Source organism: Delphinapterus leucas, chromosome 16, assembly GCF_059928025.1.
Source record: "Delphinapterus leucas isolate spDelLeu-1000000601 "Yukka" chromosome 16, BTC_Dleu_Yukka2, whole genome shotgun sequence".
In the NCBI taxonomy this organism is placed as follows: Eukaryota; Metazoa; Chordata; class Mammalia; order Artiodactyla; family Monodontidae; genus Delphinapterus; species Delphinapterus leucas.
Window position 1 is genome coordinate 4,591,901 of NC_143144.1, and position 15,386 is coordinate 4,607,286.

Sequence of the window (15,386 nt, forward strand, 5' to 3'; positions counted from 1 at the left end):
GAAGTCCTGCAGACCCCTCACAATTCAATCGTTGAAAGCTGGTTTCACGCTTTCATTAGGACCCCTATCTTACTACCACCTCTGCCCCATTTGGTAAAACTGGGCAGTTGGCCAAGGCAAAAGGAAGAGCTCTGGGCTTCCCTGGTGGCGCAGTGGTTGAGAGTCCGCCTGCCGATGCAGGGGACATGGGTTCGTGCCCCGGTCCGGGAAGATCCCACATGTTGTGGAGCGGCTGGGCCCGTGAGCCATGGCCGCTGAGCCTGCGCGTCCGGAACCTGTGCTCTGCAACGGGAGAGGCCACAACAGTGAGAGGCCCGCATACCGGTAAAAAAAAAAAAAAAAAAAGTTTGGTTAAAAATTAGTATGTCCAATATAAGCCCATTTTTGTTTCATTAAGATAAAAAGAAAAATACCCCACAAGTGCAGCGTGTGTGTGTGTGTAAGATTCTCAGCCTAGGTGTGCCTCCCTCTGTCCAACCTTCCTAAAACTCAGCCCATTCTGTTAAGACCACACTGATTGATGTGGGACTCATCCCTGCGGTCAACAACAGGGAAGCAGCCAGGATTATTTCCTGCAGATGTGGTAGAACTATCAGAATTCCGTTCTCAGCAACACAGTAATTATGATCCTCTTCAAATGGAAAGGCAGGGGTGCGATGAAGAACTCATCATGGAAATTATCCAGGCCCAGTCATTTCCAAGGCCCCCATCTAGTGGCAATGGAACTTCTTGAGATAACTCTAAATTTCAGCATAAACATCCTTCAAGCAGTGAGAATGTGTGTTGTTTTCCCCAGTGCTGGAGGCTGCAAACTTTTTCTGTCAAGGGCCAGAGAGGAAGAATCTCCAGCTTGCTGTCTGTTGCCCTGAGTATGGCTGTGTTCCAATAAAATTCGACTTATGGACACTGAAATTTGGATTTCATATACCTTTCATGTATTATGAATTTTTTTTAACCATTTGAAACTGTAAAAACCATCCTTAGCTTTGCAGGCCATACAAAACAGGTAGCAGGTCACAGCTTGGGGACCCCTGTGCCAGCCTCATGAGGGAGGTGCAGCCAGCACCTAGCACAGGACCTAACAAAATAGAAGATGCTCCATAAATGTTTATTGAATGAGTTGAATGGAGATTACCAGCTAAGCTCCATGATGCCTCAGATGTAAAAACGTAGAAAAACAAACACCCTCGAACATTTACAATGCAGTTTCCATATACTTCTTGCATTAATATACTTAACGTTTTACAACATTTACATTTCTTTTCATTTATTTTCTAACAGCTTTGGCACTTTTATGGAATAAAATGTATTTCCCTAAGTGGAGCCCTACTTTATAAAAGTACATATACAGGGTACGGCCTATAATGGTTTAATTTGTGATTATTTCCTGGGAACCAGTCAGGTCCAAGGTCAGAGACCTTACACAGAGAGGAGCCTGGGAGAGCAGACAACAGAACACTAAGCTCACTGATGTGACATTTTATCTTCACGTGGAGACTTTCATGTGATTTAAACTTCTTTTTGCTTATCTTCTATATCAGGGGTCCCCAACCCCAGGGCACGGACCGCTAGCAGTCCGTGGCCTGTTAGGAACCAGGCCGCACAGCAGGAGGTGAAGGGTGGGTGAGCGAGCGAAGCTTCATCTGTATTTACAGCCGCTCCCCATCGCTTGCATTACCACCTGAGCTCCGCCTCCTGTCAGATCAGCGGCAGCATTAGATTCTCACAGGAGTTCGAACCCTACTGCGCATGCGAGGGATCTAGGTTGCGCATTCCTTATGAGAATCTAATGCCTGGTGATCTGAGGTGGAGCTGAGGTGGTGATGCTAGTGCTGGGGAGCGGCTGCAGATACAGATTATCCTTAGCAGAGAGGTTTGACTGCATAGTAAATCAACTGCTTGCAGACTCATATCAAAACCGTATCAGTGAGTGGCAAGTGACAAGCTGCATCTGTAATAATAATAGAAATAAAGTGCACAATAAATGTAATGTGCTTCAATTTTAATCCACGACATAAAATGTTACCCAAGACACAATTAACACATTGTATAAGAAAATAAAATGTAATGATCAAATTCAATTTTGTAAATATTTCCATGGCACAAAGAGATTTCCCTCAGATCCAACCTTGTGATTGTATCTTTCTGAGAACTATACCATAGTAGTAAACCATGAAGAAAACAAGTAAAGCTTAAAATTACTGTCACAGATGTACTGTTTACTAATTCAAAGAACACTGAGTTCATTCATTCACTGAATTCATTTTATTCATTAATAAATTCCCTTAGGTAGAATAAATGTAATACTCCATGCTTATCGTGAAATAGTGGTTTCTTCCAGTATAATCAGGAAACTAATCAATACTTAGGACACGAGGAAACTTCCATTTTAATCACATCAACATTGTTACTTCTTAGGTTCTGGCATTATCAATGTAGAAAAGTACTTTTTCTTGAGGCAACAGCAAATTAATGGTGCCGATATGAAATACGACAAATCCAATGGCGTCAGCATTGCTTGAGGAATTTTCAGAAATTTAGGTGAATAAAACCATAACCACAAATAAAAGAAAGATGGTTAGTTATGTCCTCTTTTCAGAAGAGTGAAAAGCTCTTAAGCTTTCTTGATCTTCTGCAGAATAGCAAGAACATATAAGCTTCCTTCAAATGTTTTAAGGTTGAACATTAGTTATATTAATAATTTTGGAATTTAGCCTCATTGAATGAAATTTCAAAACTAAGTAACTGATAAAAAGCTGTAAAATTTGGCTAGGAATTATAAACTCTTAAAAGATAATTTTCAAGATACATGCCTCAGACAACATAAGTGTAAAATTCATTTTTACATCCTTCTTGGCTTCCCAAATTCACAGAAACAAATATGTAAATAATGAAATCAGAAGTTCTCATATTCAAAGGATGGGGCCTCTTCCCTTTTCACAACTCATCAGGTTCTCTCATGTGCCAAAAATGTTGAAAATGCACACATCCAAACACAGTCTCAGCCCAGAGGAACACATGTCCCTGAACTTTCACACCTCTGAAGAGAGGAGATGGGGAACATACATGATCCCTCCTTGCCATGTGATGTTAACTATTTGTGTGTGTGTATATATATATACACACACACACATATATATACATATATATATAGATACACACATATATATAGATACACACACACATATATATATATATATATATATATATATATATATATGTCAGGTTTGCTTTATGAGATTATCAGGATAAAATAAAGGGTTAGATTTTCACCTTCTATTATGCTACCTGGTACAATGATACCCAAAGTAGGTAGAGTACTACCAAGAGATTACACAGTGATTGGTAAAATGGCCTAAAATAATTAGGCTCTTTATTTATAATTCCCTTTTAAAAGTTGTCATTTGACAATAGCTTCAATTTATAACAGCAGATAAAAGAAAGTGAGGTGCCAGGCTATATTAATCAAAATAGTCCAAGATAAAAGTACAAAACCTGAAAATAACTTCAGTGAACTGGACACTTAGAAAGTTACAATTATTAAAACTCTGAATAAAAAGGTCTTGAGAACAGGTCGATCTCAAAACAATATTTTACAATCTTTGGAAAAAATTGGCAGATTTCAAATAACTTGAAGTATGATTTACAGATTTCATACAGCCTGGGTTTTTAAAAAATGTTTTTCCTGCAGTGCTGCTTTGATTTAAAGTGTCTCATATTAAGTTTACCAATAATTGCTTCTTTATGCTGAAATAAAACTCTGTTTATTCATTAATTTCCTGTATATCCCATCTGGTTTCGAAAGCAGTTCTTCGTGTTTCCCACACTCGGTGATCTTCCCCCGGTCAAGGACAGCTACCATATTGGCATTCTTAATGGTGGACAGACGATGGGCGATGATGAACACCGTCCTTCCTTCCATCAGTCGATCCAGAGCTTGCTGAACGAGGTACTCGTTTTCAGCATCCAGTGCACTGAATAGGAGAGCCCACAGGAAAGCAAAGACGTCAGGGCCACGCACACTGTTCACGTGTGTATTTCCTGGTACATGTACACTGGCCCCTCATTAGCAGCCAATTTTCACTATGATCAAAATTGCAACTTCTTGGGTCAACTGTATTTTATATTATAAAGTTACTATAAAAAAAAGCAGCTTTGGACCCTTGATCTCCATAGAACTACTGCCATGTAAGTTAAAAGCATTTTGCACAGTTGCTGATTGGTGATCAGGGATTCATCACAAATGTCTGAATTGAAACTAGAACCCTCAACTCATGACTCGGCCTGCTCACTGCCTCCCAACTGTCATGATTAATTCAGACCCCGTGACTTTAAAGTGTAAGGCATTCTCAGCCGTATCACTTGAAGTACAGAATAAAAGTTTGTGATAGAGGAAGAATTTGGTTTAATCCAATTACACATTAAGATAGCCTCACCTGGTTGCTTCATCTAGGAGAAGAATTCTGGGATTCTGAAGAAGGAAAAACATTAAAAGGAAAAGAAAACATAATTTTATTAGAAAAACACAAACTCTCAGTAATAAAACGAAATAAAGTGCTGATACGTGATACAACATGGATGACCCTTGAAAACACTCTGCTGAGCGAGAGGAACCAGACACAGAAGTCCACCTCGTGTGCGATTCCACTTAGAGGAAATGTCCACAACAGGCAGCTCTGCAGGGGCAGAGTCGTTACCTGGGACTGGGGTCAATGGGGAAATAGGCAGGGTGGTGTGTGGATGCTATTTTGGGGGTGATGAAAATGTTCTAAAATTGATTATGGTGATGGATGCACAACTCTGAATACGCTAACACTGAACTGTACGCTTTCCATGGGTGAACTGTAGAGTGTGTGAATTCTATCACAATAAAGCTGCTACAAAAGAAGAAAAACAAACTCATAAGTGTCTGAGATCACATGATCTCACACAAAAACCATCATCACAGTGATCAATGAATCGGATATTCTTCATAGTGCAGCTTTAACCTGCTGGTGAATCAACCAACAGTATGAAGTGGGGCTCTAAAGTGAGTCAGATGGAGTCTAGACTCTCAAGGTCCTGCTTGTAGTTTAGCCAGGAGTAGTACACACAGAACTGAGAAACACATAAATTCTAGCTTTGTCTAGGAATCCATCCGTAAGAAATGAAAACACGCCCACACAAAAGCTTGTGCACTGTTCATTCGGAGCAGTGCTATTCACAACAGCCCTAAACCACAAACAATCCAGAAGTTCATTAACACTTGGGTGATAAACAAATTGTGGTCTGTCCATACAAAGGAATGGAAAGGAATAAAGTACTGATATAGGCTACAACATGGAGGAGCCTCAAAAACTATACTACTGAAAGAGGCTGGAAGCAGAAGACTGTATCTTGTCTGATTCCATTTATCTGAAATGTCCAGAAAGGCAAATCTAGACAAACAGAAAGTAGATTAGTGGCAGGCTGGGGCTGGGAAGGCAGAAAGGTTGCAAAAGGGTATCAGGGTGATAGAAATGTTCTAAAATTGGATTGTGTGATGGGTGCACAACTCTGTAAATTTACTAAAAGTCACTGAAAAGTACATTTAAAACTGGTCAAGTTTATGATATGTAAATCATGCTTCAATAAAGCTGTTTTTTTTAAAAAAAATCACCTGTAAATCTGAGGAGAATAGTTATATAACAAAGGAGAAGGCCATCATTTCCTAAAAAATACAATGTCTATGACTTTCAGCTTTTCCCTCTCCTCTCAGGAGCCTTGTGTAAGTATTTCAAGTCTGTACCATTCAGTTTAGCAGGTGATTACAGATTATACAGGTGAGCATACTTGTATTATTTTGATATAACCACTACTCTACCAGTTAGACTGTATGCTTAATTTTATTATTTTTTGTACTGAAGTGTAGTTGATGTACCATGCTGTGCTCTGCTACACAGCAAAGTGACTCGGTTACACACATAGAGACATTCTTGTGTTAAAATGTTCTGTATGCTTCTTGATGGAAGATCCGTGTGTTAAACTGTTCTCCCTCTGGCTCCTAATACTCAGGAAACACTTGCTAAATTTGGACCACAGGTACTCAGTGGAATTCCCAACTCATCTTTCACCAGAACTGTCAACCATATACCCACCCGCCCCTTCCCAAGAAAAAGGAAGAAGAAGAAAAGTTGCACATTACAAATTACAAGGTCCCTGATTAAGAACAATGCCAACCCCCGCCGAGAGGCTTCCGGCTTACCTTAAGCAGAGCACGGGCAATTGCAATTCGCTGTTTCTGCCCACCTGACAATGACAATATATACATTTTAAAATTGAACGCCTTAACAAAAATTCTTGGTAATAGGCTTTTCTGATGAGCCATGTGGCAATTTGAAGGTAGTTTCTCCCAGTCATAGTTGAGATAGATGCGAGAACAGAAACCTACGTTTTAAATATTATAATGTTTCCTCATCTATCTCAAGATTAATAATAACAATAATTATTATCATGGCTAACATTGAGGAATTCCTACGTCCCAGGCATTTCCTAAATGCATTACATGTATTATTTCATTTCATCTCAAAAACAAGCCTTTGAAGTAGATCCTATAATGATTCTCTTTTTACAGGTGAAGAGCTGAGGCACAAATACCCTGTGAGAGGCCTCACAGCTGGTCAGTGGCAGAGCCGAGGTCTGAACAGTGTTGTGCGCTTTTAACCACACACGTGCCATGCCCCGCAAGAGGGCACCTCTTGGAGCAGGAAACGAACGGGAAACTCGAGGAAGTTAGAGGTTTCAGAGCAGTACGTGAGATGGACAGGAGCGAAAGGAGCTGGGACTGGTAACTCCACTGTCCGCCCAGAACACTACTCCATACTTCCACTCTCACGCTGTTTTCTTTTTCCTGCCCCAGGGAACGACCGACACACGCGGTACTTTGCGCGTGTATGAAAATGGGGGCAACAGACAGACGATACCATGCTAGCCAGCCCCCTTTGTAAAACTCAAATTCGACTAAACGCCAGGGGGTGGTGTGGGGGAAGGGGGAGGGACGGACAGATGATACTTCCCCTCCTCACCCCTTTTGCACCCCACCCTCTCCTTCCCCCCAGGGATGCTCTCCTAAGTTATAACTGGTGAAGTCTCAGCGCAGGACTCAACTCACTCCTCCCAACTTAGTTCATGTTAGGAAACTCAATTCCACTTTTGGTGACGAAAACATTCCTTTTTGGTTGATGTTACTGGCTGAACCTACTTATTATTTCATCTGAGACAAGTTAATCATTTAAACTGAAATGGGTGGTGCTGCTAAAAGCTGTCCTCAACCAGGCAACCCCACCCTCACGAAGAGGGAAGGAGGAAAAACCCTTCCTTTCCCAGTTCTCTGGTTGGTGGGGGTCTGAGTGCTTGGTGTGGGTCAGCAGGGCGGCCAGCAAGGGCTCTGGTCAGCTCTGAAAACCCCAGTGCCAATGCGCACACGGGGGGCCTTCCTCCAGGGTAGACTGTGACCTTTGGTTATTTCACTGGAGATGGAGCTTGAGCATCCTGGTCAAAGGGAAGGACATGCAGCACCTGTTCCAAGCGAGCAGGTGCTGTGCTCATGGGACAGAGCACAGGTAGCTCCCAACCCCACCCCTCCATCTCGGTAATTTCACCACCAGCAGCTTACACTGGAGTCCTGCCCAAGGGCACGTCTGTTCCAGCGACACAGTAGTGGTTCTACTCCCGGAACTTCTCCAATCTATCAAAACCCCGGAACTTCCCCAATCTATCAAAAAACATTTTTTCATCTACTGCCTATCATTGAAACAAATCATACACAACAAACTTAAAACGTTTTTGTGTTAAACTGTCTGCAGTCTAAGTTCAAGCAAACGGTTTAGCACTGGAAGGACTCCTGCCCCCACCCAACCCGGCAGCTTCACTCTGACGTGGAGGCCTCTACCCCCTGCTCGCACACATCCCGTGACAGAGCTCGTCGTGAAAGGAAGTACAGTTGAATATTTGTAATAAAAAAAAAAAAAATCTGTGTTTCACCAAAGATTTACTCCTCTATTCATTGGTCCCACTTCTGTACTTGAAAGCAATAGAACTGTTTTCTCTTTCCCTCCTGGAAACACTGCCCCCAAAGGCGATCTGACCTGCGGGGTGAGCCGATACCATGGGCCAGATGGTGCCACAGCCCTGCGAGCCCCCATTCGTCCAGGACGGGGCAGAGCGGACTCCACCTGGGCCAGGTCTGGACCAGGGCCTGTCTGTGCACAGCCTCACGCTGAGAATGCTTTTTATGTTTTAAAGGAGTCGTTAAAAAATAATAGTAAGACTGTGACAGAGACCACATGTGACGCACAAACCTAAATCATCTACCCTCTGGTCCTTTACAGAAAAGTTTTAAGTCCTGGGTCTACACGTAACCTACGAAGTGAGGAATAAGGAGCCCCTTCAGCTGCACGTCTGCCCTGATGCAGTCTCTGCCTCCCTGGACAAATCATCCTGCCATCCGTGGTATCTGTCTTATTTTCTACAATTTTCAAGAATCTCGAGTTACAAAACGTATCTTTTCTGGGATGAGAGAAAGCTGCTGTGGCTGAGTACTACCCAATGGGACACCAGTGGGAATCTGGAAACATCTCTGGGGTAGAAAGTGAAAGGAACTGGGGAGTTGTCCACATACAAAAGAGATGTGAGAAAACGAAAAAGGTTAATTTCATAAACTCTAAGGACAAGAGCCTAATTAGGAAATAACACTGCGACAGGAAGTGTTTAGAGAGTGTTTGCTGCAAAGGGGTAACAAAAAGGTACCTGAGAGGAGAACGCCCTTTTCTCCAACCACAGTGTTGAACCCTTGAGGGAAATGTCGGATGAAAGCAGCTGCATTGGCTACACCAGCCACTCTCTCTACCTGCTCGGCCGTCACCGAGGAAGGGTCGTCTGCACCATAGGCAATGTTCTCCGCAATTGAGCAAGAAAACAAAATTGGTTCCTACACATTGGAAATAAAACGTATTTATTGCAAATTGCAACAGTCTAGTAAATACAGTGGAGCTTAGTACAATACTTACAGCTAAGACACTAAACGGTTCCCAGAGAATATATACTGTTTTTCTGGTTCATTCTCCATAAATATACCCCATGGGCGATTAAAAAATTCATGCATTAGCACAAGCAGGACTGCCTTTATCACCTGTAGGTCCCCCACTGCAGGACACGGGGTCCCACAGTAGCCACCTGCAAGCGTCCGGCACACAGCAGGCGCTCTGTAAATGCAAGTCCCCTCCCCGAGGAGGACCCCGAGCCCGTCTGCATTCTCCAGCTGCCTGCCTTCCAAGGGCAATGGGAGAATCCATTTATATCACTTTTTGATATACACACAGAGCAGGAGGGAACGTGGCATTTGGACAGAGCTATTCTGTGGAATAGTGCTAAAAAGCAAATGAACTCCCAGCTTCTTTCTCCCTCCCTAATAAGGCTGTGGCACTGCCGTTACCCTTGCACCACCGAGCCAAGCCCCCCGTCGCTGCCCCCCACCAATGGAGTGGTGCTGAGGGAAGGCTCATTAGAGGAAGAGGCTCAGCAGTCGGGGTGCTTGGGTTTGCCTGCTGTGCACGAAGCTTGGTGATAAAAATACCAATAGCTGTGTCAAAACTCCCCTGCACCGAGGGGTCCTGTGAAAACAGCCTCATCAAAGACACCGCATTCCATCAAGGTTCTTGAAATCTGCAGCCTCTTTGCAAGGAGACCCTGGCTCTGGCTACAGCCTTTGCTTGCTTGTCTCTGAAACCCATTACGCAAAACAGTAGACTGGCTAGCAATGAAAATGAGAATTGAGGAAGAGCCAGAAGCAGCTAAGCAGTTGTATCTCTTTCTCCCCAATCTTCTAGACTACATCTGCATTACAAAGTAATGCCAGTCCCCAGCTTCTGATAAAGTCAACGCTTCCAGTGGTTAAAATGTTTAAGGTCTTCAGGAAACAGCACTGTTTACAAACCTAAACAACCTGCCCTGGAGACTGGTTTCATACATCTAGAAAACTTCCATTCCTTTTCTTTTGAAAGGTTCAAGACCAAGAAAAAAGCAAATGACAAAAGCAATTTTAAAAGAAAATGTAATAAAAATGGAGCCCTCTCCTCCTACCTGACTCACTGTCCCAATCTTGGATCTCAGCCAGACTGGATTTAGCTGACGGATGTCACGGCCATCAAGACTGATCGTTCCTTGCAGAGAAGAAGGAAAGAGTCACTGAGGGTCATGGGGCCAATGACTCATGTAAACACAGAAAGGCTCTGGTGTGAAAATTCTAGACTCAGTTTTTTAAAGATCAGATACTCAAAATCTCCAAACAGAATCTAAAACCAACGTATTTTAGGGAATTTCAGAGCCAAAAGGGACTTTTCTGGATTGTCCATGCCTACTATCTCCCTGCAGTGGTTAGATGACTAAGCCCACCTAGCTCATCCATCCAGCTCGCCTTCCCGAGTAGGCACAGCTGGAGAGTCTGCTGTCTGCAGCTAACGCTGACACGGTGGCAGAGTGTTCCAACACTCAGATGTAACTCTGTGACCTCCGCTGACAGAATTACCTCTACACCTTGAGGGGACGCAATCATGCTTCCCGATGACAATGACAGTGACCAACACAAGAAATCCCATTCCTTCTCAGTTAGGTGTGTGGCATTATACAAGCCAGCTGTAAACTTTCATAGACCTACAAAAACCTGAGGTCTTGACTTAAAAAGTGTAAGTGTTCTATAGGCTACACAAGGCAGGAACGTAAGTGTAGTTGCTTTTCTCCTTGATTTATTCACCGTGATGAAGAAACTAGAGACTTATTATTTTGACTTGATTTGTATCCCACTCACTAGGATTTTTCTAAACTCAGAATTTTACAGCAAGTAGAGGGTAAACCAAGGTAGTGATTCCAGAGGCAAACAGTGTAGTAATACCCATTTTAATGCACTCGGTGGTTCTGTGGGTCAAGATCTGTGAGTCAGATAATTACCTGGCACATAACCAGCTCTCACACTGTTGTAACCAAAAAGACCATAAGACATACTCTTCAAATTCATGGTTTTATTTTATACTGACAATTGTTTTCTTGCTGAGAAATACCATTCTTTTTTTTTTTTTTAATATTTATTTAATTTTACTTTGGCTGCGTTGGGTCTTAGTTGCGGCATGCGGACTCTCAGTTGCAGCATGCATGTGCGATCTAGTTCCCTGACCAGGGATCGAACCTGGGCCCTCTGCATTGGGAGCGCAGAGTCTTAGCCACTAGACCACCAGGGAAGTCCCCATCATTGTTTTCTTAATCCAAAAACAGACTATCTTCTCCGAGCTCTGATACAAAGAAGGATATCAACTCTGTAACTGTGTGTGGTGATGGATGTTAACTCGACACGCTGTGGTAATCATTTCACAGTATATACACATATGGAATCATTATGCTCTACACCTGAAACTAATATGTTGTAGGTCAACTGTATATTTTAAAAAGATATAAAGAAGTAAAATAATGTGTTCTTTGCTCTGAAAGCTGCTATAATCCAGTTAAAAATTTAAAAAAAAAACCCGAATGAGAAAAATCCGTAAGAAAATCTCTACTACTGCAAGCAAGCTTCAATGGAGCAGCGGCCCAGAAGTGAATCAGTGACGGCCACGTGCCGTGTCTGCACACCAGCCCTAGGCAGGAGGACCGCAGGGCTTCAGGGAGAGCCCGGGCTCCTGCACAAGCTCAGGGCCGGCACAGAGTGGCACGTACTCATGATGCTGCCATGGCCGGTGGTGCTCAGCAGCCCCGAGGCACCTTCTCGGAGCCCCTCTCCCGGTGGAGGAAGCACCACACGGGAGATGAGGAGGTGGGGTTCAGGAAGTCACTCTGGACCTGAGTGGCGAACACAAGATATACAACGTGCCTGATGGGCCCTCTGTGTGAGCTGCCATAGCCTGAAAAGTGAATCCTCTGTTTGGGACTTCCTTCCTGGGAACAAACCCTCTGTGTTCAGAACTCGTGCACCGCACGGCCCCTGCGTAACCTGACCCTCTCTGGGGGCTCAGGAAAGGCCTCCCGTCCTACAATGTGCTCAGCCACTCACCAGAGCTGGCGTCGTACAACCTCAGCAGGAGAGAAATCACTGTTGATTTGCCAGAACCACTTGGGCCAACCAGCGCTGTGATGGATCCTGCTGGGATAGAAAGGCTGAAATCCTGGAATATGGGCACCTCTGGGCGAGCTGGATAGGCGAAATGCACGTTCTTGAACTCCAAAGCGCCCTGGAAGCTCTTCTCGTTTAAAATGGCCCCCTCTGCAAGGGAAGATGGAGCTCCAATCACTCAGGGCAAAGCTCAGGCTCACAGCGGAGCCCAGTGCCCACCTGTCTGACTGCAGACGCGGCCCAGCATGGCGAGTCCTGGAGTCTGGGCTCTTCCCGGGCAAGTCAGGAGGCCTCCGACCAGCGCTTCCCTGAACCCGCTCTGCATCGGCAGTACAACCATACGCCCGCCACCTTGCTGGAGCCTCGCAGCCCTGAGAGGTAGAAGTCCCCATCCCAGTCTTACTGACGGGACGCCGAGGTGAAGAGGGGCCAGCCTGCCCGTGCCAACCGAGCCGTGGATGGAGCTCCCAGCCCGGGAGCCATCCGGGCGAGCCCAGTGGCCTTCTCCCTGTATGCCGCCTCTGCGGTTCCCTTGTCTAGGGTTTACCTCACCTTCTCTAAATCAATGTTTTCAGAGGATGATGAACAGGCGGGCGCTGCACAACAGCCCCGGAGCTAGAGGGGCTCAGAGGTCTGCTCTGTCCTGTGTAACCTTGCTCCTGACTTGGGAGAAGGGGCTCAGTCTCTCCCAGCCTGTCACAGTGGAGAATACTGGGCGTTCACTGCTGACCTGGGGCCAGCTGCCAGTACCTAGGGATCAGCGAGCAGCTGGCAGTGGCTGCCGCGCCCAGCCCCGTCCCCCGACCCCTGGCTGGCTGGCCCAGGCCGCACAGCGGCCCCGAGCACCGGCTTCCCGGGAAGCCGCTGATGAAGGAGACAGCTCCAGCCAATTAGCACCAGCACCCTCCACCCCACGCCCGAAGACAGGCAACTCAGAGGCTTTTATACGGGTGAGCCCTCTTCCTGCCTCCCTCCCCCTGCCCACACAAACGTCAAAAGCACCAAGGGAGACGAGTCTGGGCACTGGCCGGGCCCTTCCTATCTGCACCCCTGAGCTGCACTCTCTTCTACCCTGCTGTCTGTGGTAGCAAATCGCCTGCAGGGAGGTAAACAGTGGCTGCACACTTTGTGGTCAGTCCCCACGCCTTCAGGGACGCCCTGGGGCCCCAGGACAGCGCCCAGCAGCTGTGCTTCCTCACCGCCCACCCCGCTGACGGCCCTGTCCCTGCCACATGCAAGGGACAGCGTCCCGCTCCAGCTCATCCATCCCAAGTGGGGCAGGCAGCTGGTGTCACGGTCCGAAACCACATTTGTTTAATCCCAGCCAAGAGGAGCAAACCCATTTCAGACCCACCATTGAAAGGAAGCTCCGGCTCTCTCTCGAGGAGCTCCCAGAGGCGGCCCCCGGCACCCAGGCCCTTCATCAGCTCTGAGTAGAAGGAGCTCAGACCTGGGCGAGAAGCAAAGGCACACGTCTATCACTGGTACCAGGAAATGGCCCTCTGCTACTCCCGCACCTCTGGGAACAGTGACCACAACCTGCTGTTAATACAGAATCTGATTTGAAGCAGCTACCTGGGAATCCATCAGAGTTCCCTCAGTCTCATACCCTTGTGTTCCTTCAGTTTCTCCTTCTCCAATTTCATTATTTCTAATAAGGATTTAATGTTTGGTCAGATCAGGGAATTTATAAATACATATAGTCATACTAATCAACCACTGAATTAAAATCACAATGTTAGGGCTTCCCTGGTGGCGCAGTGGTTGAGAGCCCACCTGCCGATGCAGGGGACACGGGTTCGTGCCCCGGTCCGGGAAGATCCCACAGGCTGCGGAGCGGCTGCGCCCGTGAGCCGTGGCCGCTGAGCCTGTGTGTCCAGAGCCTGTGCTCCGCAACGGGAGAGGCCACGACAGTGAGAGGCCCGCATACCGCAAAAAAAAAACAAAAAACAAATCACAATGTTACATAAAAGTCTACCTACTCAAAAACATAGCAATATAAATAAAATATAATGCTTATCCCATACTTATAAGGAACTTACGGTACCCCAATATTCATTTAAAAGACATATCCACATAATCAAACCCTCCTTTCAGACACTCAACAAATACAACCTTTACCAGGCTAAAAACTGAAAAGAAATTTGGCAATGTTAAATACTCCAACCTCTTCTTTTTTTTTTTTGCGGTACGCGGGTCTCTCACTGTTGTGTCCTCTCCCGTTGTAGAGCACAGGCTCCGGACGCGCAGGCTCAGCGGCCATGGCTCAGGGGCCCAGCCGCTCCGCGGCATGTGGGATCCTCCCGGACCAGGGTACGAACCCGTGTCCCCTGCATCGGCAGGCGGACTCTCAACCACTGCGCCACCAGGGAAGCCTCCATACTCTTCTTAAAGCCACCTTTGAACTATGATTTAATTAATGATTTAAACTCCAAGTACATTCCATGTCAACTGCCAGAACATATACTTGTAACACTTTCCCTCAGTAAGGATGCTGAAAAAATGCAATTCAAATATTCTGTCTAAGGTATACGGTTATTTATACAAGATACGGTGGATTAAAACCTTCAGGTTAAATTAAGAGTGCATTGGTCAGAAACAGAGCCACATACATATAGTCAGTTGATCTTTGACAAATGAGCAAATGCAATTCAATGAAGAAAGGGTAGACTTTTCAACAAATGGTGCTGGAACAACCAGACATCCATGTGCAAAAAAAGATTCAGGACACAGACCTTACACCTTTCACAAAAATTAACTCAAAGTGGTCTAAACGTAAAACGCCAAACTATAAAACTCTGAGAAGATAACATAAGAGAAAAACATATATGACCTTGTGTTCAGCAATGACTTTTTAAGTATCATATCAAAAGCACAATCCACGAAAGAAAAAAATAAGGAAGTTAGAGTTCATTAAAATTAAAAACTTCTGCTCTGTGAAGGACACTGTCAAGAGAATGAGAAGATGGGCCACAGTCTGAGAGAAATTATTTGCAAAAGACACATCTGACAAAGGACTGGTATCCAAAATACAGTAGTTCCCCCTTATCCGCGGGGGATACGTTCCAAAACCCCCATGGATGCCTGAAACCGTGGTGCCCCATATATACTACAGCTGACCCTTGAGCAACACAGGGGTTAGGGGCGCCAACCCCCTCGCATGTGAAAATCCATGTATAACTTTGTAGCAGGCCCTCTGTAACTGCATCCGTGGATTGTGTAGTACTACAGTACGTATTTATTGAAAAAAAATCTGTATAAGTGGACTCTC

General features: G+C 45.2%; 1 protein-coding gene across 2 annotated transcripts in view; it reads right to left on the reverse strand.

Annotated features, from left to right (window-relative positions):
- Window positions 1–1,985: 1,985 nt before the first annotated feature.
- ABCB10 (ATP binding cassette subfamily B member 10) overlaps window positions 1,986–15,386 on the reverse strand; it is a 31,491-nt gene continuing 18,090 nt past the window's right edge. The window contains exons 7-13 of one of the 2 annotated variants that reach the window (XM_022553120.3): window positions 13,470–13,565; window positions 12,056–12,265; window positions 10,099–10,178; window positions 8,767–8,947; window positions 6,224–6,267; window positions 4,437–4,471; window positions 1,986–3,974 (exon numbers count right to left, since the gene is read on the reverse strand). In XM_022553120.3, the coding sequence (XP_022408828.1) occupies window positions 3,743–3,974; window positions 4,437–4,471; window positions 6,224–6,267; window positions 8,767–8,947; window positions 10,099–10,178; window positions 12,056–12,265; window positions 13,470–13,565 (878 nt within the window). In that variant the 3' untranslated portion in view covers window positions 1,986–3,742. The remainder of the gene's footprint in view (window positions 3,975–4,436; window positions 4,472–6,223; window positions 6,268–8,766; window positions 8,948–10,098; window positions 10,179–12,055; window positions 12,266–13,469; window positions 13,566–15,386) is intronic. The other variant, XM_089897378.1, reaches the window with a different exon arrangement.